At 40.0% G+C, this 24,107-nt stretch overlaps 1 protein-coding gene across 1 annotated transcript in view; it reads right to left on the bottom strand.

The window, feature by feature from the left end:
* Positions 1–201: 201 nt before the first annotated feature.
* Positions 202–24,107, bottom strand: part of depdc1b (DEP domain containing 1B) — a 47,281-nt gene continuing 23,375 nt past the window's right edge. Inside the window, exons 2-11 of the mRNA XM_034175381.1 lie at positions 22,569–22,834; positions 21,642–21,786; positions 18,895–19,022; positions 18,673–18,803; positions 18,434–18,481; positions 16,133–16,273; positions 15,153–15,319; positions 13,076–13,252; positions 6,613–6,795; positions 202–3,673 (exon numbers count right to left, since the gene is read on the bottom strand). Of these exons, the coding sequence (XP_034031272.1) occupies positions 3,509–3,673; positions 6,613–6,795; positions 13,076–13,252; positions 15,153–15,319; positions 16,133–16,273; positions 18,434–18,481; positions 18,673–18,803; positions 18,895–19,022; positions 21,642–21,786; positions 22,569–22,834 (1,551 nt within the window). The 3' untranslated portion in view covers positions 202–3,508. The remainder of the gene's footprint in view (positions 3,674–6,612; positions 6,796–13,075; positions 13,253–15,152; positions 15,320–16,132; positions 16,274–18,433; positions 18,482–18,672; positions 18,804–18,894; positions 19,023–21,641; positions 21,787–22,568; positions 22,835–24,107) is intronic.

Here is a 24,107-nt window from a genome sequence, read left to right as displayed (position 1 = left end):
ATGGCAGAAATGCACCGTGTCGGTTTGCAAAGCACCAATAAACTCAACAGAAGACGACGACGACGACCTGGTGAGGTTCACTTCCACCTGTCGTATATTCTGGTGGTTGTTGGCGGGACAAAGTGCTGCAGTTTCACGCTGACAATCGCACCCACCGCATACAAACATCGAGGGACTTCTTGAAAATCACTGCATTTATTCGGGTCATTATCATGCATTTAAATTTTTGTCTTAGTGGACTAAATGGGATTTATTTTCGTTGCAAGCAGAACATTGAAGATACGTCAGATATTCAAAATAAGATTTTTAAAATAACTTATTTTTCTTGTTGATAGAACAAAGTGCTGGAGTTCTCTGGTTCAGTCTGAGAAACACACATGGAGCAGACAAACATTGAGGGACGTCTTTAAAAATTCTGCATTTATTCAGGTCATTATTATGCTTTTAACAAATTATTAATTATTATTATTATGCTTTTGACAAAGACACCCAGAGCAGACAAACATCGAGGGACGTCTTTAAAAATGCTGCATTCCTTCAGTCATTTCCACAAGGAATGTTCCAGACATAATCTTCCAAAACAAAACACCTTCTCTTCAGGCTGTGATGATGAATCCGACTGAAACGACGTAACAGGTCAGATAAGACTTTCTATTTACTCAGTGTGTGAATAGTTTTTAATATTTTAAACAGTTGAATTGCATGAACGGTCACCCAAGGACTGGAGCTTAACTTTAGCTGCTCAGCCAATCAATAGACAGCGGTGGGTTAGCGCTCGGTCCATTATTTGGGTCCACAGGCTTCATCTGCGAGGCTGAAAGCAACGCAACGCTGTGTCTTTTAGAAATACAAGAAACACACTGCTTCACTTTAAATACACTATTTCAGGTGATCAGCACTGACCCTCTTTAACCAAAAAGGCTTTATTTTGCTCAGTGTCCCGTTTTTGAAAGTTCTAGCTTCTGCTGTCTGCTATAGGACACTGTATTGTTTTCTCTGGTTTTCGTGGGAGTGTTACAGTGCCACATACAGGTCTGGCATATACAATGTTGTCAGTGTCTCACAGATGACATGGAATGTTATCAACTGGTTCTGGAACTTTTTTTTTTGTTCTAACCGGTTCCGGAATGTCAATTTTGGGGTGGAACCTAAAACTGGAAATGTTAAAATACCCTTTCTCTACAGAATGAACCAGTTGGGAAGAAAATTCTGGTTCAAAGCCGTGCTTTAATCCAATGTTTGAACAGACTATAACCTCACCCAAGAAATAAATAACTGCCAACTTTCTCAGTTACGTTTCTCACTGTAAAAATATCAGGTCAGATTTTACAGTAAAATTCATTTTCTTATTTAAGCTGTGACGTTTAGCTATGCTTCCGAATGCCCCGCCTTTTAGAGCGTGGACAGGTAATTGCCGTTTGTTTTCCAGAATCTGTTGTGTAGCCAACAATGGAGCCAGCAAATGCCCAGCAAAAAATAATCGCAGAAGCCTGTCATGCCAAACAAGAATTAGATTGATATCACGTGAAAACAGGCACGATTTTAAAAAATGGAGGGACCAAAGCTTTGTTTAGGGGTTTGACCTCCCTGACATCAAAATCGCTTCATTTTTCTTGTTAGTTTCGGTTTTGTTCCAATATACAGGGTGAACACAAAAACACTCCTTGGTTTCAGATATGTATAATATCAAAATTTACATGAATAATTTTACAATTTTGAAGAAGAATCTGCAAAAGAGACAAAAAAACAAACAAACTTGAGTTTCTGCAACTGTTGACATGAAAATTGTAAAATTGTTCACGTGACTTGATATTATACATATTTGAATCCAAGGAGTGTTTTTGTGTTCACTCTGTGTGTGTGTGTATATATATGTCGTGGTAGTCAGGAGGTTATGCGCTCTTGACTCGCCGGCTTTTCGATGATGGGACAAGTGCAGGATCATTCGTCCACCTTTTCTCAACGATTTGTGACTTTTTTCCCCTTCATTCAGCTATCGTTGTGTGCTGTGTGACTGGGCCCTCACAAGATGTACACTTATAAAAGCACAGCACTGACCAGCAACAGCATTTAGTCGGTACAATCTGCTCCCGTGGGTGAACTTTTCCTTTTCAATGTGTCGCATATGTTCGGAAAGCCCAAGTCCTGGGTCATGACTGTCAGCGTGTGCCTGACTGGACAGGGAGGGGTGAGGTTTGTGTACTGGGTTGGTTGCAAACCCCACCATGCACCTTTAAGAATGAAATTCAATAATTCATTATGTAAATCTTAAACAACTTTTCAATTAATCCTCTGAAATTGATGTATTTTGGGTATATCACACATTGCCATTTTAAACAAAACCCTTGATATGTTTCATGATAAACTACCTGGTTTAACAAAGAAAAAGGTACCACTGACTGCATAATATTCACAATTTCACATCAGTTAAGTGTTCCTAAAAATGAAATGCATCGTTGCATTAGGTAATCCCTTTGAAAACAGATACTGCATTATTCAAGAAATAGTTCAAATACATAACTGCATAAATCTTTAACATTAAGAAAGAAAAAAAAAAAACACATTTTGAAATGTATTTTGTTCACTACAAATTTGTTTTTCTATATACATAGTTTTATAGAAACTTAAAAAGTACCAAAACACAAATTTAGTACAAGTAGTTGTGCAGATCCTGTGACACAGCAGTTTACTTAAGAGCTGATAAAGTTTTGTTTCAAGTTTTGCACCAACACATTCCAGGCAAAAAATTATGGAATCACCACATGCAGAGGACACTGACATAATGCTTCTGCTTCATTGCAAATAAATGAGACGGTGATAAAGCTCACAAAATCAGACCAGAAAGCCATACACATTAGGTTTTTGAAGACCTTGAGTTGTGTCAGGAAAGGTATCCTGACTTGCGCCTGAATCAAAACGTGGATCCACGCTGCACAATGAACACGAACAAACAGGAACAACCAAAAGATGGAACAAAAAGAAGGGTGAGCATCCTCCACGTGTTGTGATTCCATCATTTTGTCACGTTTGGACCAATGTAATTTTAATAGGTCATCCTATTGCTAATTACGTTTAATATTTTCGACCAACACTTTCAGTGAAATCTCAAATAATGGGCGGGACCGTTTAGTTTTCATCTTTCTCATACTAGCTTGGCAACAGTTAGCTTTTAGCAAAACCTTTACAAAGTATTATCTTTAATCTCATTAAATGGGATCAAACACAATCAAGCACAAGAGGTAATATTTCATGATGCACTGAGTTGTTTTTGGATGCGTCACCTTTTCCACCTTTAAGACTTTCCAGTGTTTCACAACCACCAACTATCAGCAGGGTTCTATGAAGCAGCAGAAAAACCTAAGTAATTAAGTTAATTTTGTGAACTGACCCTTTACATTAGTAGTAACTCAAATATGTTAGAGTAATTTTTGTGGTTAGCTTGTACGAGTGCGTTGTGTCGGGACAATGAGGTAAAGTTCAGAGCAGGTGTTTTAACGTGTCCGTTTGATCACGCTCTGAAACTCCAGCTGCGCTGAAAAGGCTGGAATGGATTCTTGAGGTTGAAGAACATGAGATGTTGCTTGAGCCGTGGAGCTTTTTCCGTTGTCACGCCGGCTTTGCCGTCCCCGGAGGGAAATCGGCTGTTGTAGATTTCTGGGTGAGACTTCTGGAACTGTGCAGGAGAGGGTTTACACTTTTACTATGTAATGTATACGCAAAAAACAAACAAACAAAAAAAAACAGAAGCATTCTCAGCACAAGTACTCGGAAAATAACTCATAAGTGCACAGTGGGGGAAACGGTGATACATATGAAATAATATTTCTGAATTGTTTTTTGCATTTTAATTTATATATTTAATAGATAACATGTAATCAAAAGCATCAGTTCACTGAAGTAGAAAACAGATTTATGGAGCCCATTCACAGTATGAGACAGAAATCAAAGAACTATTGATAAATGAGACTTCCACACTACAGCTGTGGCCCCCTGGCGGGCCACGACGGTATTGCAGGTAGGCCATGAGAAGTCAAAAATCTTAAACTGATTTTTAAATTTGTAATAAAGTGTAAAATTATTCCCAAATCTTTTAAGATTATTTTTGAAATGTAATCATAATTTAAAGCTACAGTGTGTAGAATTCAGGGGTGTTTATTATCAGCAGTTAGGGCACTGGTTTCCAGAGCAGAAGGTTCCCAGTTGACAGACCACCTGTGTCCATTCTCCATGTAACATGGAGCTGCCTCAGGAAGAGCATCTGGAGTAAAACGTGACAAATATAGCAACTTACTTACACAGGGCCTCTGAAAATAAGAGCATTACAAGGGTAATAAGTAATAAGAGAAATACACATCTCAGGCTGTGAGGTGCATTGTGGGACTGGTAACTTTTGTGTTATTTAGCGACCAAACAAACACGCCTGCAAGGTCTAGTAGCAACAGCGAACAACAGTAATGTGCAACACAGATAATGTTAATTTGTCTTTTGAGGATTTTAAACAGGTGGGAAGTGGATGATTTTAAAAGATTTTGACGTCATCATGACCTTCTGGTAACAGCCATTCCTCAGGACAAGCTTGTACGTTTGCCTGAGACTTCATAAGTTATGAAACTAGTAAGTTCCTTCAGCTGCTCCCTTGTTTTCGCTGGGAGTCACCACAGCAGATCCGGTGTGGATTTGCATGATGAACTGGCACAAGTTTTACACTGGAGGCTCTTCCTGACAGTTTGAACCAGTACCGTTCCACACTGAAACCAAGCGCACTAACCACTTGGCCACCACGCTTACAGGAAGGTATGAAACTACCAAACGCAAAGATGAAGAGAAGGAAGCAACCAAACAACAGTACAAGTTTGTAAAAATGTGACAGGAGAGAAATTCCAGATCCACTGAAACTAAAGGAAGGTCAGGAAACGAGGCAGAGGGTGAATGGAAACGGCCTCCGTACACGTACGCGGATGTGTCAAAGTATCTTCTAGGAGGAGAAGAACATTCCCTTCTAGATCAACTTCACTCAGGGCAGATTTATGCACATGCGCACTAGTAATGCACTTATTCCTAAATAGTTCATACGATATTTTTGTTAAACATCATTGAAATAAAGCTAAAAGTCTACACTATTAGTGCATCTTGACCACTTAATTTCTACTCTGGTGGTGGACAGGGGCCCTGTCTAACTACTGGTGCATATCCTGACTCTTAACAGGTTAGACAACATGTACAGCAAAGCATTGCAGAATTTTCCAGTGAACCAGTAAACTAATTTCTATGCTTTGCTGTTTGCACATTTGACTTCCAAACAAATTGGTCCCACGCAAGGTGAGAGAAGCTTGAGCCAGTGAGCGTGGGGCTGTTACCAAACGATGTTTGAGAGAGGGTCCTGTCTCATATATGGAGGTGTTCCTTTAATTCAAGCTCGAGACTTGTAGAGTTTAAAGTTGTGCACAAGTTTGATATCATGTTGCAGAAGGCTCCATTGCCCACATTTTGTTGGTTGTTACAGAGATTCATCATGTAGAGTTCAACTTATTGAAATCCTTTCATCAAGTATTCAGGTCCATTTTACAGTATGTTGCTCTGAGGGTAGAGGGACTCTTCCCACTCATCAAAAGCATACCTTCAGCGGGGACAGCTGTTGCTAGAATGTTAATTCTGTCAGAATAGGATGTCTCCTCCTCTTTCATGCTTCAATAAATGGCTGAATAAAATGTCTCTCCTGTCTTGGACAGAAGAAAGCCCAAAGTCATACATAGAATCCATCACCGAGTTTAGAATCACCGTTTGGAAGCCCTTTTTGAAAATAAAATAATAATAATAATAATAATAATAAACTCTCTCTCATAGATATGTATGTTTTTCACTTTTTCTGATTTGATTTTTCTGAGATAGACTAGAAGTCTGTCCAGGGTGTACCTCACCTCTTTCCCAGCTGGGATAGGCTCCCTTAACTGTAATACAAGCTTTAAATCTAGTTTGTTTTATCTTGGTACACTGCAAATTATTTGGTTCTAAAACAATTTTAGATTTAGAAGTCTTCATTATTTATTTTGTTTTTAAGGGTTAATTTCTTATTTTAAGTGTTCAACGTGCTTATTTCAAGATTTAACAATCTTAATTCAAGACATCTCCTCAAGTGAAATTATCTGTCCATGCAGCAGGAAAACTTCCCTCAGATTTAGTGTTTTTATCTTGTTTTTAGATGCTCCTTTTTTTGCAATGAACTCCTTCCATGATACCCAAGAAGTCTAATAATATTTTAGCTTATTTAGAGACAACAGGAAGTGTTTTATTGTGATGCTTTTCACTTGCATCCTTGAGTTGGCACATCAACTGCAACACTTTGGCCATGTCGTGTTTTTCTCTGGGCATAATTGCCATGTAAGTATTGAGATTTCCTAAAAGTAAACATTGTTCGTCTGTACGCTGAACACAGGAAAGCATATCACAAACAATTATTTTTCTTCAGGATTTACCCTTAAATTGAAGAAAAGTCATACTATCTGACGAGTCGACTAGCTCGGTCCTACCCTAGGTCATCCCAATCAGACGTCACAGGTTTACAGTCCAATGCATGATTACAAACTGACAACAAACGGAGGACGTAACTTGTACCTGTTTAAGCTTTTTCTTTTTGTCCTTTGCAGGGAGTTCTTTGTCAGCAATCAGGCTGTCCAGCAGCTCCTGCAGAGGTCTTTGAGTTCCCATCAACATCTGCTCCTCGAACTCCACCTTGTTGATCTGTTTACAAAAACCTGGAGGTGTGCTGAAGTCAGTATCTGAACCTGCGTACTTGATCTGGTGAAAGACAGAGAGACAGCTGGATTAATGGGGCAACTTCTCGGAATCTACTGTAAATACAAGAAAACTGTCAATAATGTGGAAAAACAAGCACTCAAACAAATCACAGTTTAATGATCACGGTGACTAGATGCTCTTGTGAGTGTTGGTGTAAATACTCGTACATCTCACACCCGCACATTGAGTTTTGGTTCCCATTGGACAAAACTCCCACTGCAGTGGCTGATATTATTGTCCATCCATTTTCTATACCCGTTTACTCCAATTATGGGTCATGTGGGGGTGGAGCCTATTCCAGCAGTCACAAGGGTGTGAAGCGGGGTACACCTTGGACAGGATGCAGGTCTGTCGCAGGACCACATACAAATAAACTTTACACATTCACGCCTGCACGCACACCTACAGTCAATTTAAAGTTTCCAGTTCAACTAACCTGCATGTGTTTGGATGTGGGAGGAAGCCGGAGCACCAGCATGGAACCCATGCGAGCACAAGGAGAACATGCAAACTCCACAGGTGGGAAGTGATCCCACAATCTTCTTGTTGTGAGGCAACAGTGCTAACCACTAATCCACCGTGTTGCCCACTGATATGATTGCACAGAAGAAAATTTTGCCAGATACTCCTGATAAAACTGCCACTGCCTCAAGTTTCTATAATTATATTTGTACTAATTTACAAATAAATATACCATTTTCACATTGTTTTGCACCATTTCTCCCACATCTAATCCTTAGAACTGTAAACATGGTGCAATACAGAAAGAGCTTCATCCACAAGGAACAATGAGAGCATGGACTAAATTCATTGGTACCACAATAGATATGGTGGCCAGGGAAGAGCTTAGAGGCCATTCTCGACTTTTAGTCCCATGGTGCTTCTTCAAGGCTGCTTACTGTCGAGCATTCCATACAGTATGTACTCCTGGGAACTATGACCTAATTCAGCCAGTAAAGATGAGCAAACTTTGTTTTATTTAGATCCATTAAGAGTGAGCGCTGTTGTGGACTGAAGTGTGTGGAAGAAAGCACCTACTTACTCAACTGGGGGTGCAAGAGGAGCTTGTCTAATTCATTTGACAGCCTACTAATGATAGACCAAAGAACAATGCAAAAGCTCCTAAAGGACTTATGGTGCACTGGATTTAGCCATCTCGTATTATGGACACATGATAAAGTTGATGAACTCAACTTTTCATAAAGTTGATGAAGTCGTTCAATTGAATCAAACCAGAACTGCACCAAAATGCAAATTAAACGGAACCAATTTGGATGGTACCAAACATTAATCAGACAGTGTATTATATATATCTACATGAGACAAATAATGTCACATGACATACAACCCACCAATCAAATGACAAATCAAAAGAAATTTCAAATTTATTAATTTATATAGCGCCAATTCACGACAAACTCATCTCAAGGTGCTTCACATAACATAAAACAACAACAACAAAAACAAACTGAATTAAAAATGACAAAGATCTATTTAGGTATTATAATACTTGGCAGCCTTCTGTAACACTGAAGCATCTTGGGACTAAAGCTAAATGACGGGATAAATTCCGAGCGTGTATTCCGGAACTCTCAGAGTTGCCACCGGTTGCACTGATCTGCAGTCCAGGCACATGATAATGTTGACAATACTTCATTATCTTTCAAATATTCATTTTGGTGTCTCAGTATGAGGGAACGCTCCTCAGAATTATCCTCATAAGCAGACATCTCATTACTGCTTATTAGCTTACAGGCAGGCAGCTGTGGCAGTCACGTCAAGGCAAAAATCATACAGTAGGGGCTGACAGCTTCATCTGCCATTCAAACACCTCTTCTGGATTCAAAGAAGACCTCATTCTCTCCTGAATGACTGCAGACATCACTGCCAAGCTTAAAAGATTGCCTACTCGGGCGAACAAACACCTTATTCACAGCCGCTGGCACATTAAGTCTGCTGTGAGTGAAATCAGAGTTCGCTAGCTGTCACCATGCACCTAACATGACACTGACACCTCACGGCATGGGCTAGAACTTCCAGTTTCCACGTTGATTAGCACAAAGTAGATGCTACTTTACCCTGCGGTCACATTAGCTGCAAGTGACAGATGGAGGAGACCAGCTGTCATTCATTTTCAATCAGAGTGGGCGTTTTGCAGTGACAAATAGCTGCCACCTTGGTGGGGCCAAACTAGATGAGAAGTTTATTTTAGTCAGTTGCTGAGTGATGCGACACGGTGACAAAAAAAAACAATCTGATTATAAAGGCGGGGTGACATCAGACGGTTGCTCGCTCAAACAGAACAATCCAAGATGGTGGAATACACCCGGAAACAGCTGCATGGCTGTTAAAATCTAAAATGTTTGACATTTTTTTTCTTCCTATTTTGGAAAGGTTAGCGAGAAATAAACACTTCTCAATCTAAAAACACTTTTTGTAACCAAATGATACCTCTGATGTGATTTACAAGACATCATACGGAGATGTTAGCATGCTTACTAGCGATTCAGGAACACAAATCAAGCAAACTTTAGTTCCATTAAGCAGTTAAGCACAGAGGAAAAACTCATAGTGGCAGTGCTGAGATATCATTAAACATTGTGCACCTTAACAACAAGTAACCGTGAGCTGGCCATGCTGCGGGAATGCCCATCAAGTGACAAATGGCAACTGTTTGTTGACCTCATTTGTAGCTGATGTGACCATAGTGTTAGTCTGTGCTAGTGACAATACAAGCACCAAGCCTCTGTCTAATCATTTATTTGGCAATCTTGGCATGCTAGTAACTGTACTGCCTCACTTATAGCCCACTATGGCCCAATACTTTATGTGGTTAAGATAGCTACACCAAGTTACCTTTACAATGGTGGACAGCAAACCTGTATTAAACTGGTGGTTGCAAAATCTCAGGTGTGGACAGTCATAATATCTGTTATGTGCATCACATAACACAGATATTACTCAGATTGTTCTGCAGCACTATGACATGAAAGATATCCCACATTTCTCCCACATGAGGTGGAAACTGGATCAGTCCAGAAAAAAAAGGTGGTGACAACAGACGCAAATGTCACAGCCTGGGGAGCCACTTGTGAGAGCGTGACAATGAGTGGTAGTGGTGTATGGAACTGACACCAGAGATGTGCTCATAAATTGGCTAGAACTGCTGGCAGTGTTTCAGTCTCTCAAACATTTTGTGCCACAGAAAAGACATCACCATGTTGTTGAGACAATCCAAATGCAGTGCCTTATACATACTGGCTTGCTACGGACTGATCCTGCTGCACAGGAGTCCCTTGCTGTCGCTGAGGGCTACTCATATCTCAGATCTGCTATCTAGAGGCAAACCTCAGTAAGGAGACTGAACTCTCTTCTCTCAGGTGGTGACAAAGATCTCAATGCACTTTGGTGAACACAGAGTTGATCTTTTTGCCTCAAAGGACAAAGATGAGTGACACATTTTTCTCCTACGGACCAAGATGTTCCACTGGGAGAGGATATGCTGCCTTACAATTCTGTTTTATAGCTTTACTCAATGGTCCTCATTTCTACCAACTCTAGCGAGGGTGAGGAAAGGGGCTCCACAGGAGAGGATCCAATGTAGCCAAAGAGCCACGAAAAAGCAGAGGTGATCCCACTCCTCTAGATTCAGTCATACCCTGTTCCAGTAAGCCAGGTCTTTTTCTGGTTTACAAGCTACTGCAACCTCCTCCAATACATGTCTCTCTATGTGCTTGGCCAGTGAGGTTAACTTTGAACAGTGGGCCTTCCACACAGTGTCACTATCACCATTCAAAGTGTAAGAACACTTCATGCAAGATCTACAGTATGTATGAGGGAAACTAGTGGGTGTTTGAGGAGTGGTGTGAAATGGCACATTGTATCGAGTGTAATCCTCTTCTTCCTGTAGGGTTTGTTGGAAAAGGCTAAGGCCTTTTTAACAATTAAGTTTTTCTTGGCAGCTAATTCAGTTTGAAGGTGTCGCTGTGGACCAACAGTGTGTTGCTTTATCAAGGGTGTCCACTGGCGCCGCCCAGTGTCAAAGCTGATTGTCTGTTCTTGAGATTGAGCTTTGATGGTAGCTGCACCATCCCAGCCACTATTTGAACGTTTGGATCAGACAGACCTGAAGGTACTGTCCTTTAAGGTAGCTTCCCTGACTCACGCAAACTCACCATGTGTTGGTAAGATCCAATCTGCAGAAAGCCACTCTAAGGTCATGCTCAGACCCAATCCAGGCCAACAATCATCCTTTTGTTGGTGCCCAGTTGAAACAGGGGGCTTCTTTCTGCAGACCTTTTCCTCTCCCGAGAAATGAGTGGTTGCATAATCTCTCCTATGAAAGCCTTGTGTATCTATTTCAAGAGGGCAAGAACCTTATTGAGGCCTGCGTTTGTGTCATGAGCTAAACCACACACTGGTAAGCCTGTCTGCATTCATCCCACCAGGGTAACGTCTGTGTCTTGACCCCCATTGACAGGCGTTACTTTGAAGAAGCTGTGCGCTGCTGCAAGCTGGGGTTCATCCTCAACAGTGATGCCGGTAACGCGTTACTCTAATCTGACCACTTTTTTTAGTAACGAGTAATCTAACGCGTTAATCTTTCCAAATCAGTAATCAGATTAAAGTTACTTCTCCATGTCACTGTGCGTTACTATTATTTTTCATTGTGGGTCGATAACAGCATTAAACTTGGTCTGTGGGCAGGAGGTCGGGGTTCGACTGAACTGCCCACTTTAAGCGAGCTGTGAGCTTTTAATCCGCGGTTTTTTGCAGCTGCTCGACTCGTCCTCACCTCTTAAAGCGCGGTGATCAGCACACCTGCACTGAGCTTTACAAAGACATTTTTATACTTTTTTTCCTCCTTTATTTAGAATTCTGAGCTGAGCCGCTCTGTATCTGCACGTTAAAACAGCTGATCCTCCGCGACGCGTCAACAACTAACACTATTTTCCACTCAAATGCACCTAAACTCTCTGAGGACCACATGATGTGAAAACGCAATAAAACTTTCTTACCTGTAAATCTGGTCATGTTTTCTGCATAAATAAATGTTATCCATTCTTTGTGCTCAAACGCCAAAGCAGGGGCGAATCCAGATGGAATGGGGGCGTGGGGCAAGGATGTGCCCCCTCCCCCACAACACCCCTAGATTAAAGGTGCAATTTTGAAGCCGTTTTTTACTACAACTAATATTGCTTAAAATAATAATAATTTCGACAAGTAAAATGTTTAGAGAGAATTTAAATGTTAGAAAAATGTTAGAATTTAATAGTTACCTTTATAAACAATGTAGGCTCGAAATTGCAAGTTTTACTGTTACAGTGCTGTCAACAGTTAAATATGAGGTCAAGAAAGACGTCTTTATTTTACTTTTTATAAAACAAGTATTTATTTTCATTGAAGTCAAGAAAGGGTGACTATAAAGTGAGTTTTGGCAAAACAGGTATCATTGTCATGTTGAGGTGGCAGAGGGTTGTTGTCGGCAGCTGGGAAAAGTAACTAAAAAAGTAACTAGTAATCTAACTTAGTTACTTTTACAATTGAGTAATCAGTAAAGTAACTAAGTTACTTTTTCAAAGTAACTGTGGCAACACTGATCCTCAACTGTTGTCAGGTTCTACAGACTAGATGTCACTACTCCGTCTTTAACGCAAACTATCCTGTGTTAACCTTCCCCAACTCCAGCTCATGATTGGCAGTCAGTAACGGAATAAATTTATCTGACAATATGGGTGTCTGCATTGCCCTACAGTTAAAAACCAAAACAAATGCTTGGAGGAGAACTTGAGGTTACTTATTCTGTAACCTCATTATCCAATATGACTGAGGATTCTCACGAGGTCACCCTCCAGGCATGGAGAAAGAGATGAGCTTATCTTGAATTACAAGTGATGCTCTGTCAGCCCTTTTTGCAGAGGCGCATGGCTGGAGTAAAAAGATAATGGCTTCTGAGGATACTGCTGACAAGCAGGCCTCATACTGAGACAGTTTATGCTTGTTATCAGAGAATGTGGGTTAGGAAATAAGTAACCTCAGGCATTTTGCATGTAGAAGTGAAGATTAATCATGCAATGAAATCATTTTTAAGGTGCCCGGCCAACCTGATTGCAAAATTTATGCCAAGAAAAACATTACCTGCAGTGGCAGAACCCTATCTTGTCCATGCTCAAGAGTACTACATAACAGTAAGGTGGTCAAAAGTGAAAGTGAAGAAAAGCACACACAGTTACAAAGGATAAATAATCAAACATTCACTCAAGGCAGATGGTATACTGACATGAACTCTTCGGAGATGCGATAAGTGTTCCTCAACTTGGAAACGCAACTTTGAAGGCACTTTGAAGATGGTGTCTTGATGCTCCATCATGAAGGTCACCAGTCTGGTGGCCAGCAGTTCATCTAAGTCCATGTCATCAACTGAGCCCAGGACACACTGTGAAAACATCTGCACCATCTAGACATGAACAAGAGCAGACCGATTAAAAAAAAAACAAAACCTCCAACTATATGGTACATGACCTCATTTTTTTTTTAGACTCACTGTTAGTGTCCAACCCCCCCAAATCCACCTACAGAATCAGCTGTATGGACTAATCATCAGAAATGCTTGTTTTCATGAACATCTACTGTAGGCCAACAAACATGACATCAGCATCATCTGGAATAGGTTAAACAAACTACAAGCACATATGAATTCACACAACTCCATATGTCAAGGTATTATAGGGGCACCAATAATATAAAACATATGAAGCAAAATGAAGACAACAGAAATATAAGTTGAGTCTAATTTAAAGGCCAAATTTCAATTTATTTCAATTTCAATTTATTTTTTATATAGCACCAAATCACAACAAAGATGCCTCAAGGTGCTTCACACAAGTAAACATCTTCAACAAATTTGTAGAAGTAGTTGAGATGGTTCTCAGATCAAGAGGAGGGAATGCTTGTTACCACCAAAACCAAAAAAGGCTCCAAGGTATGATGGCACCAATTCAAATGGGGAATAAATGGGTCAAAATATGGATAAAAAGGGGTCAACCCTCAAACAATTACTAGAAAACTTTTTTTTGTTGTTGTTGATTTTGGTTCCATGATATGTGTAGAATAACATACTAAAAGTTTACCAAATTTGGAGTTACGGAAAGTGGGTAAAATTGTGTCTATTCCAATATGGCTGCCATAATTTGACAGTTGTTAGCAAATGCTAACAACTGTCAAACAAAAGTCCATAACTTGGTCAGGCTCCTCTCCTGTGGAACCAGCTCCCAATTCAGATCAGGGGGACAGACACCCTCTCTACTTTTATGATTAGGCTTAAAACTTTCCTTTTTGCTAAAGTTTATAGTTAGGGCTGGATCAGGTGACCCTGAACCATCCCTTAGTTATGCTGCTATAGACTTAGACTGCTGGGAGGTTCCCATGATGCACTGTTTCTTTCTCTTTTTGCTCTGTATGCACCACTCTGCATTTAATCATTAGTGATTGATCTCTGCTCCCCTCCACAGCATGTCTTTTTCCTGGTTCTCTCCCTCAGCCCCAACCAGTCCCAGCAGAAGACTGCCCCTCCCTGAGCCTGGTTCTACTGGAGGTTTCTTCCTGTTAAAAGAGAGTTTTTCCTTCCCATTGTTGCCAAGTGCTTGCTCACAGGGGGTCGTTTTGACCGTTGGGGTTTTTCCGTAATTATTGTATGGCTTTGCCTTACAATATAAAGCGCCTTGGGGCAACTGTTTGTTGTGATTTGGTGCTATATAAATAAAACTGATTTGATTTGATTTAAAGCACACCCAGTTGTGCATTTTGACTCAAACACAGTGTTTTCATCTGGGAAAATAGAGGACTTCTTGTCTAAGGACTCTAATAAGCATTGACAGCAGACAGCATGTTAAGCAGATACAAAAGTAGTAAATTCATTAGAAATTTTAATTGAGATTTGGGGTGCTTATTTTCTCAAAGTGTAATACATTTAATTGTAAGGTAATTGTGTGTGTTTAATTTATTAATTTCTGGCCCTTCAAAAGGAAATGTTGCCACCTCTGCCGCAAAGAGTATTTACTGCAGCTTCTCTCTGCCTTGAACTGACCTTGGTCTTGTTTATGATGTGTCCGCCTTATAAAATTCAACTGAACAACACTACACTCTGACGAATCTCTATTAGAAATACAGAAATATATTATTTAGACTATTGCACTGGTGGACTGCATTATATCATAGTAATCGTAGGTTTTTGCATCACTGAGTCCTTATACAATGATTGTTGATTTCCAAAAATTCTTAAACAGAATCATTTCCTTAACATTTATCATCAGTGGTAATAAACTTTGGCATGGTAGCAAACTGGGAAGTTTGATTACCAGTGTGCGGGTGGCTATGGTATCATTCAGAGGGGGCAGGTGAGGATTCTGGCAAACCCGTGTCATGAGACGCAGCAAAAGCTGCAGGTGTCGTCGGTTGGATGGCGGCATTAAAAGACAGCTTACTTGAAGAGCCTCAGCTGCTACCTCCTGGTCCTGCAGCAAACCTGAAGAGACATTAATTTACAACATAAGGATTTATTGTATTATCAGTTAAGTCTAAATGCAACTTTCAACAGTATCACTTTTTTAACAGTATTCCATCGACGTAAGCCATGACGCCCACTGGTACCACTGCATATCCTAAGAGTCCATAATATGAAGTGGGTGAGTCTACCAATCCCTCCAGAATGGGACACCAGTCCTGGTATCCATTTACAGCCAGGTGGACTGAGACAATGCAGATGCAGTGACCAAGGTTATGTCCAAGGACACCACCAGGTCGATCCCAAGTCGACATGTTGGCAGATCAACTCCTTATCTCACTACCTGCTCTCATACTTTAGTGGTGTTGCATTATAGTACATTGGACCTTTGCTGTCTGTCTTTGCTGAAACTTGTCCTGCATCTCCATCAGCTCTAAGGGCCAGATCTTCCACCTGACTCAAAGGAGTGCACAGAGCAATGGAAGTGCCATTTGTAGTTTCCACCTGATGCAGTTGTGGCCTTCATCTCCATCAATGCTGTGCAAATCCCAAGTAGGATTCAAGACCTCAACACCCCCCACTCAAACAACACACTGTGCGCTCCCACTTTGGGAACCACAACTCAACTGCCCTTTTTTTGTAATTGCCACTGAGTCACTGATCTCTTTTTTGCCGTGTATACATGAGAACATAACAAACCATTTGCTAACTCGAGTACATGGATTTAAATATTTGTGAATTTGAATAATAATTTGATACAGAGCTTGTCGAACATCTGACCATTCCTAACACTCCTGTGATGCAGCACACAAACGAGAGCAGCAAAGCACTCACTGAGAATGTTGACAAACACGTCATATAAATGAAAAGTCAGAAGGGGCTCTCTGAGTTCCTGAAAGTAATCTGCAACTGTTTTCAGAACATCCCTCTCGAAACTTGGGTACACAGAGTGTTTGCTTTCATTTCCATTTGGCCCTGAGGGGGAAAAACATAACATTCAGTTTTCATTACTCTTCACAGAGAAAACGACCTGAGCATGGAAAAAAAAAGAACTTTCTGATTTATTTATCAAGTTGCACTGTACCATAATTAAATAGTCAATAGTAAATACAATTAAAAATGCACCACCAGATATACGAGTATATGCACACATTATGACTGCATTCCAGTGTTAGCTTTTATTATAAAAGTGGTTAAAATGTCTAACATTTCAACCACTTTAACATTAAACATCTTAACGTTTACATCAACCATTCCCAAACTTAAGCATGCCAAGATCCACTCTGAAATCTGAAAATCATCTTGGCACCACTCTGACTAGCAATCGTGATTGACCCATGAGACAAAGATGAAGTTTTTACATCTATGCAAAATATCTTCAACTCGCAACATTTTTAAAATAACCAAATATTTTAAACATAATTTTAAATTTTATTACAAGATTGAAAATCAGTCATTTTTTTAAATGTATTTTAATCACCTCTTACAGCCCACCTGCTGTACCATCATAGCCCACCAGGGGGTCCATAACCCATACTTTACCCTGTGGTCACATTAGCTACAAGTGACAGCAACAGAGGCAAAGTACCATTTTTTTTTTTTATCAGCACAAGCGTTTTGCGTTGACAAGAGACAACAGTCGTTCTGCTGCCAGCTAGATGGGGCCAAAATAGATAAGGTCTATTTGAAGCAAATGCTGAGTGCTGTGACACTGCCAATCAGAGTCTGGACGGCAGTTGGTAGAGCAAGCCGCCTTGTGACCGAAGGGTCCACGGTTCGAATCCGGCTCCCAACAAGAGTCGTTTTGTCCTTGGGCAAGACACGTAACCCATCTTGCCTGTGTATGAATGAGATGGTGGTCAGATGGCAGCCATGCTTCCATCAGTTTGCCCCAGGGCAGCTGTGGCTACACTAGTAGCTAACCACCACCAATGTGTGAACATGCGAGTGAATGAATAATGCAATTGGTAAAGTGCTTTTGGGTGTCTTGAAAAGTGCTCTATAAATCCAAGAAATTATTATTATTAAATAGGCAGCATGACTTCAGCTAGCTGCTAGCGCCAACAAAATAAACCAAGCTGACGCTCCAAAACAGCTGTATTTCTGTATACATCTGTTCGGCATTTTTTTCTTCATATAGTCTGTAAACGTTAGCGAGAATATTAACAGTATTACATCTAAAAAAAGATGTTTTTGTAGACAGCAAAAATGTCACAGATGGCTTTATCACACCTCTGTGACATCATCTCTGTAAGATGTCAAAACGAGACATCTTACAGAGATGTTCCTGTGCACGCCGCGGGAATGCCGATCAAATGACAAAGCAATATGCTTGTCTCCCTCATTTCAGGCTAATGTGACCATAGAGTTATGAACTACTGGTTTACACAATATACATGATCCCTACTTGTACCGTGACCTGATGTAACCCAGTTATTTTCCACTGGATCCAATCACTGAACAAATCTATGAGGCAATAATAAAAATGTCATACATTCCTAATGATATGAGCCAGCTGTGACGCATATTTGAGCGACACAAGGAGGGCATAAAAGAAAAACAGTGATGTGGGGATGTAAACAGTTGGGGTTAGGGTTGTGAAGAGGCAGGACTGGACTCCCATGAGGCCATGATTGTTTCTGAATTTATGCCTTCAACATTCCTCAACTGCCTTCTTTTTTAATGGATGATGAGGAGCCATCAAGCAACTCCAAAGAGAGTGCAGCCTAGATTTTTCATGCAAGTGTTCAGAGTAATTTGTTGGACACTGTGAAAAGAAAATTAGCATGTACTTCCTGCAAATCAAATCACAACAAGGCACTTCGCAAGGGTGAGGTCTAACCTTACCAACCCTCCTCAGCAAGCACGTAGGCAAAAGTGGTAAGGGAGAGGGAGGGAGGAAGAGAGAGAGAGAAAGAGAGAAAGAGAGAGAGAGAGAGAAAAAACACCTCCTTGGGTGTTTTTGTGGCAATAAAACATTTTCTTCATTTAATGCATCATTACTCTGGATGGATTCCTGCCATTTCTGTTTTTTGTTTTTTGTTTTTTACCTTGAGGCACTTGCCAAAGTTCCAACGCCTTGTGATTTTGTTTTAAATATTTAAGTTGACATGTTAGTGAAGAAATTATACTTACAATTTGCAAGACATTTCATTGCTGACACCACCCAATAAGGAATGTCCTCTGGGGACATAAGAGGAGACATATAAGTCACAATGTTCTTGTAAATCAAAACAAGAGTTATTATCTCTCTGTAATATTCTAAACAAGTCACATTTTCTCCAACTACCATGATGTAATACGGCGTTAATCCATCAGCTACGATATACAGTGAATATAAAATGTTACTGCAAAGTTTAATGACTGCTTCATACCAGATTTGTTCTGCAGCACAACTATTCCACTCTGATTAACACAGAACACGTTGTGAACAATGTGTTTGCCGTTCACGTGTGTGGAATCCAGTACTCCATCCAGTGTCTTTAGGCCCAATACTCTTTGTAAACTGAAATTTAAGAGAGTGACACCATATATCCAGATAAAGTATAAACTTCATGAGCAGAAGAGTGTTTAAAAGGAAATGAAGATCTACATACTGTGCCACCGTCATGGATTTCCAGATGTGGTCTACTTGCTTCGGTGTAAGTTCCTTCCTGTGTATCAGCTTGCATTCGCTCACATCCCCGATAGCTACACTGTGCCGCTTATTCCACAACACCGAACTCTGGTTAAGAAAGAGCAAACAAATAGAAAACGTTACACAGTCATGTATTTATTGATTTATTGGCTATAAAAGCAGGAAATTGCATAAACTGCAGTTAAATCAACAGTCTTCCAATGAGACAAAATTGAGAAGTTTAATTGCGGCACTAACAGGCATTGCATCAACTCTATGACCTTTACGGCAGTCAAGGTGGTAATTAGTCTGGTTCTTCATTACCAGGATTAGCCAAAACAAAAAATGGAAAGCAAACAAAAACAATGAGAAGTGGCTAAAATAGTGTTTCCAGTATAGCAACTGGCTGCACTGGAAATATTATTACACAAAGCAGCTTATAGACCAGTTTTGACCTTGCATTTGCGATCCCCTTGACGACAATAGTTTCTGACTGCAAATATTAACGTGGTCAAACAAAAACACTCCCAAGTCTGTATCTTTTCACGGGACACTTTGACTCAATATATTCACCTGACAAACTTACACAACACTAGAAATGACAGACCTGGAAGAAATTTGACAGGCTTCAGCTTTAATACAGGCTCAGAGCTTGGCATGAATGGATTATTCATGACTATGTATGCAAACACCGCACAGCCACTGCATTTCAATGCATTTTGCCATTTTTAAATCACCATATTTTCAAAAGTATAAGTTGTACCTGTTAAAAACTCCTTCTTGAATAGAAAAAATGATATACAAGTGGCACCTTTTTCTGTATTATCATTTCTTTAATTTGGGATTTTTGTGCACTGCTGTAGTGTACTGCGCTTGGTTTCAGTTCAGAAGGTTCCGGGTTCAAATCCCACCCCTGCCACATTTCTTCATGTAATGTGGAGTTGCGTCAGGAAGGGCATCCGGCGTAAAACTTGTGCCAATTCAACATGCAGATCCACCTTGGATTTGCTGTGGCGACCCCAAGTGCAAACAAGGGAGCAGCCGAAGGGACTTATTTATTTAGTCTTTTATTATCTATATTATAACTGCCAAGTGGCCTCTGTGTGTCTGTGGCTTTGATCATACAAAAACTGGGGAGAGCTGACATTTGCTGTTTGGCATGCTTATGTATTTTGGGTCAAGGACGAAAGCTGCAAAAACAGAAAGTTGATAAGACAAATAATTTGCAGATATAGCAATTTTAGCTAACCAATTAACAATGGATGCTGTGCTGCAATGCCCCATGGGAGTTCGGAGTTTTGAGGGTTTAAATGTTGCTATTATGGTTTATGTTAGTTTAACAGTGTTGTTAGTGCTACCGATTTGTGCTTTTTGTAGCTCAACTGGTTTAGTCAGTTTAGATAAGTCTCATGTTGCTATTACTATGAGTGACTTGAGTTCCATGTTGGTACCATGAGTGAAATGTTTAGTGGTTTTAATGTCTTCAGCCACTGTCTGTTTGTCAAACTAAAACCACCTGCTCCCAGCAGCTGTGCATGCATGTTGGTAACTACTTTCTGGATTCACACCATTCCAGCAGGGGGTGGTAAGTCATCTTTATATTAAAACCATGAGTGCGGTGAGTGATTTTTAATTCAATATAAGTACATAATTGTAAATATGTTAAAAATATGAAAACACATATTTCCACTGTGATCCATTTAAAAATCAAAAGACAAAATAGAAGTAGAAATAAAATAATAATAACAGTTTATATGATAGCAAGAACCTAAAGAATTTATAAATACATTAAGACAGTAAATTAACATTAAAAAAATTACATAATTAACAGGAAATAAAAGGGCCGAGTTTTCATTCTAAAATTGTTGAGAGCTTAGGTTCTAAAAACATTCTGGACTCACACGTCATTCCAACTCATTATACAAACTTTACCACCCTGACCACAAAAATGTCAGCTACATATTTTATAAACACTACCCAATCTAGAGCCCGTGTTTTGATTCCTGGGAAAATCTTCTATAAAAAAATCATTATAGATACTGATATTAACACTGAATATGATATTTCAGTGTAAGCAACTTATACTCCGGAAAATATGGTACTTTCTATTGCTAAATGGTACATATCAACTGCTCCCATGAAACTCATTTGTTTGGAACCAGAAGCAGTGGTTGCTCTCTGACAGTGATGTCAAGTGAGAATTAATAAAATTCATCAAGCCTCATCACCGTGGAAGAGACCTACGATGGTGGAGCAGCAAGCTCACGGGTAGCAGAGTTGATATTTTATTAAGCCAGTTAAAAAACATGTGAACAAATATTTAAAAATGTATCGTACAATCATTCTGCTGCCATGATTAAATCTACAGCTGACTCCCTGTGAGTACTCTAGCAACAAAATTCTTCAATCAACAATATTACTGAAGAATTAAGGAGGTGCTCCCACTAGATATTCCAAATTCTGATGCTGACTATTAATATTCTGACTGATGGAAAAACACTGGAGTAAACAGGACTGCAGGGTGCACTATGTCATACAGGTTAAAACCATCATTCTGTTTCATGGCATCTCATCAGAATTAGGTATGCATTTTTTTCACCAATGCATGTAATAATGTAAATAACCTGGTCTAGTCCAATAAAATTTATGCAGAAAAACTTGAGTCAGAGTATGACATATTGCAGAAGAAGGGATGAAACATCAGTTGTTTTTTTCCTTCTTCTTTACCAGAACAGCTGGCTTCTGAGGTGCGATGTTTTCCTGCTGTGGCAACTCTTCATAATCATCCCAGCGAATGAGTCTGGGCAGATTTCTGCCATTTCTCAGCAGCGGCCTTGTTGGAAAAGGTTTTAGAGGAGACCGAATGGGGAACCTGGAGCACAGAAGAGCATTATGTTCAACGGATGGCGGTGAGATCAATTTGCGAGCAAGCTGCCTCCATGTGCCAAGTCCTACAGCCCAAGAGGCATTATGATAACGAGTACACGCTCTTCACTCCAACTGCAAGTATCAGCTTGCTATAAAATGTAGTTTGATTTTGAAACATGCACCTCCTGTACAACAAAGCTTTCTGTTCACACACACATCAGGACCTGGAAAGAGCATTAATTATTGCATGATACTGTAATATTCAAAATTTTCACTTCAATTTATAGAACCTTACTGAAGGCTTGACCAGAGCATCAGCCAAATGTTTGTTCGATTAATTTGCCTGTATTGGTCTTCTAGAAAAGATGTTGTTTCCAATCATTTATGCTTCAGACTCCATCTACCATTGATGAAGTCAACAGTCAAACTCATATTTTTTCTCACATTGGGAAAATTACCAAATGTAGAGTTGTAAAACAGTCACATTTACACACTGATGGACATGCATCACAGAAGGTCACGGTCTGAAACCTCATCCATACTTTGGAACACTTTAAAGATTCAGGAAAGATCCATCTGTTTTTTTATTGGGATATTTTGTCACTGTGTTATTTCCTTGTTTTAACCATGGCAGGATTTTCAAGATGTTTTAACCCCTCCCCCAAATGCAAATTGTGACATACTTTGGTAAACCCAATTCTGTTTTGTATTTGTATGAATAAACTCAACAACAGTTGGGGAAAGACATGGTATAGCTCTACTTTTCATAATACAGGATGACCAAACCTGTACAGATGGCCATTGTCTTCAAAGTCCTCTGTCCCATGGCGACCTTTGATGTCTTCAATGACATGGGCCTTCAGAAACTTTTTGAGCAGTTGAACCGTCTGGTATCGAGTCACCTCTGGCCCAAAGTTGTCATTGAGCCTCAGCAGATCATGCAGATAATCCACAGCTTCAGATCCAGCAAAAGTGCAGTCATAGTACCGGAAGTGTGCCCAGTGCCTTCTCAGTGGCATGCCTCCACGGAAGAGTTTAATGGTTTCATTCCACTGCATAATATGGGAGAGACAACATTAACAAATGCTTACAAAAGGAGACCAAAGGCTTTTTCTTTAGTCTATCAAAGTTTCAAAAGTTTTTTTTTTTTTTTTTTTAACTTAGTTCATAGGTTAATCTGTTTCCTCTCATAAACCTGTGTCTCTGACATGGTCATCTGCAGCACAGGGCCCTGCAAGGAACCATCTTGGCTCCCTTTCTCTTCATCCTCTACACCACAGATTTCATGTACAACACTGTCAATTGTCACCTGCAAAAGTTCTCTGACGAATCTGCAATTGTCGGCCTAATCACTGACGAGGACAAGAGACAGCAGAGTGGTGACTTAGAACTTTGTGGATTGGTGTCAGTGGAACTGCCTCCAGATCAATGCAGGGAAAACCAAAGAGTTGGTGGTGGATTTCCGCAGACACAGGCACTCTCCATCAACACCAGTGAAGATCAAGGGAACGGATATTGAGATAGTGGGATGATGGTGATGGTCTAGTTAAAGCGTTGGGCTTGAGACCAGAGGATCCTCGGTTCAAATCTCAGCCTGACCAGAAAATCACTAAGGGCCCTTGGGCCCTCAGCTATGTAAATGCAGTCAATTTAGATAGTGGACTCTTAGAAGTACCTGGGTTCACCTAAACAATAAACTGATCAAACAATACTACTGCACTTTACAAGAAAGTGCCAGAGCGGACTCTACTTGCTGAGGTGACTCAGGTCCTTTGGAATGTAGGGTACGCTCCTTTTCTTCCTTCCTTTCAAAGTCCTGTTAGAAGTGGCTTTTCAAAAGTTAAATTAAATGTGATCAAATGAAAAGATGCATTTAGTTCATGCACTTCAAAGTTTTTTGTGGTGGTGTCAGTTTTTTTTACCCAATTGTCTTCAATTTCTGAATTCTTTTCAGATAATTTTCACAGAACATTGGTTATCTCTGCTACAATTTGTCGTTGCTTTTTGGCACTTGGTTTCCAACTGATAACTGGACGACAGACAAACAGGCATAAAGTTGGAACCGCCATCCAATTTGGTGGTGTAAGTAAATCCACAACAGAAAAATGAGAGTGATTGAGGCACTTTTGATTGAGATATAATGCAAAATGTATACCAATGGATTCTTAAATTCTTAAATGTCGACAAAATCCGGCTCTGGATCAGATCCGGATAAAACTGTCAGCCGTGATAGTGAGTGCCAGTCTGTACCACACTTTCAAATATGAGAGTGATTGGGGCACGTTTGATTCTGATATAATGTGAAATATACATTAAATGGGGTTT

Source organism: Thalassophryne amazonica, chromosome 7, assembly GCF_902500255.1.
Source record: "Thalassophryne amazonica chromosome 7, fThaAma1.1, whole genome shotgun sequence".
Classification (NCBI taxonomy): domain Eukaryota; kingdom Metazoa; phylum Chordata; class Actinopteri; order Batrachoidiformes; family Batrachoididae; genus Thalassophryne; species Thalassophryne amazonica.
Note: the sequence above shows the minus strand (reverse complement) of the source record. Positions and strands in the feature narration are given on the sequence as shown.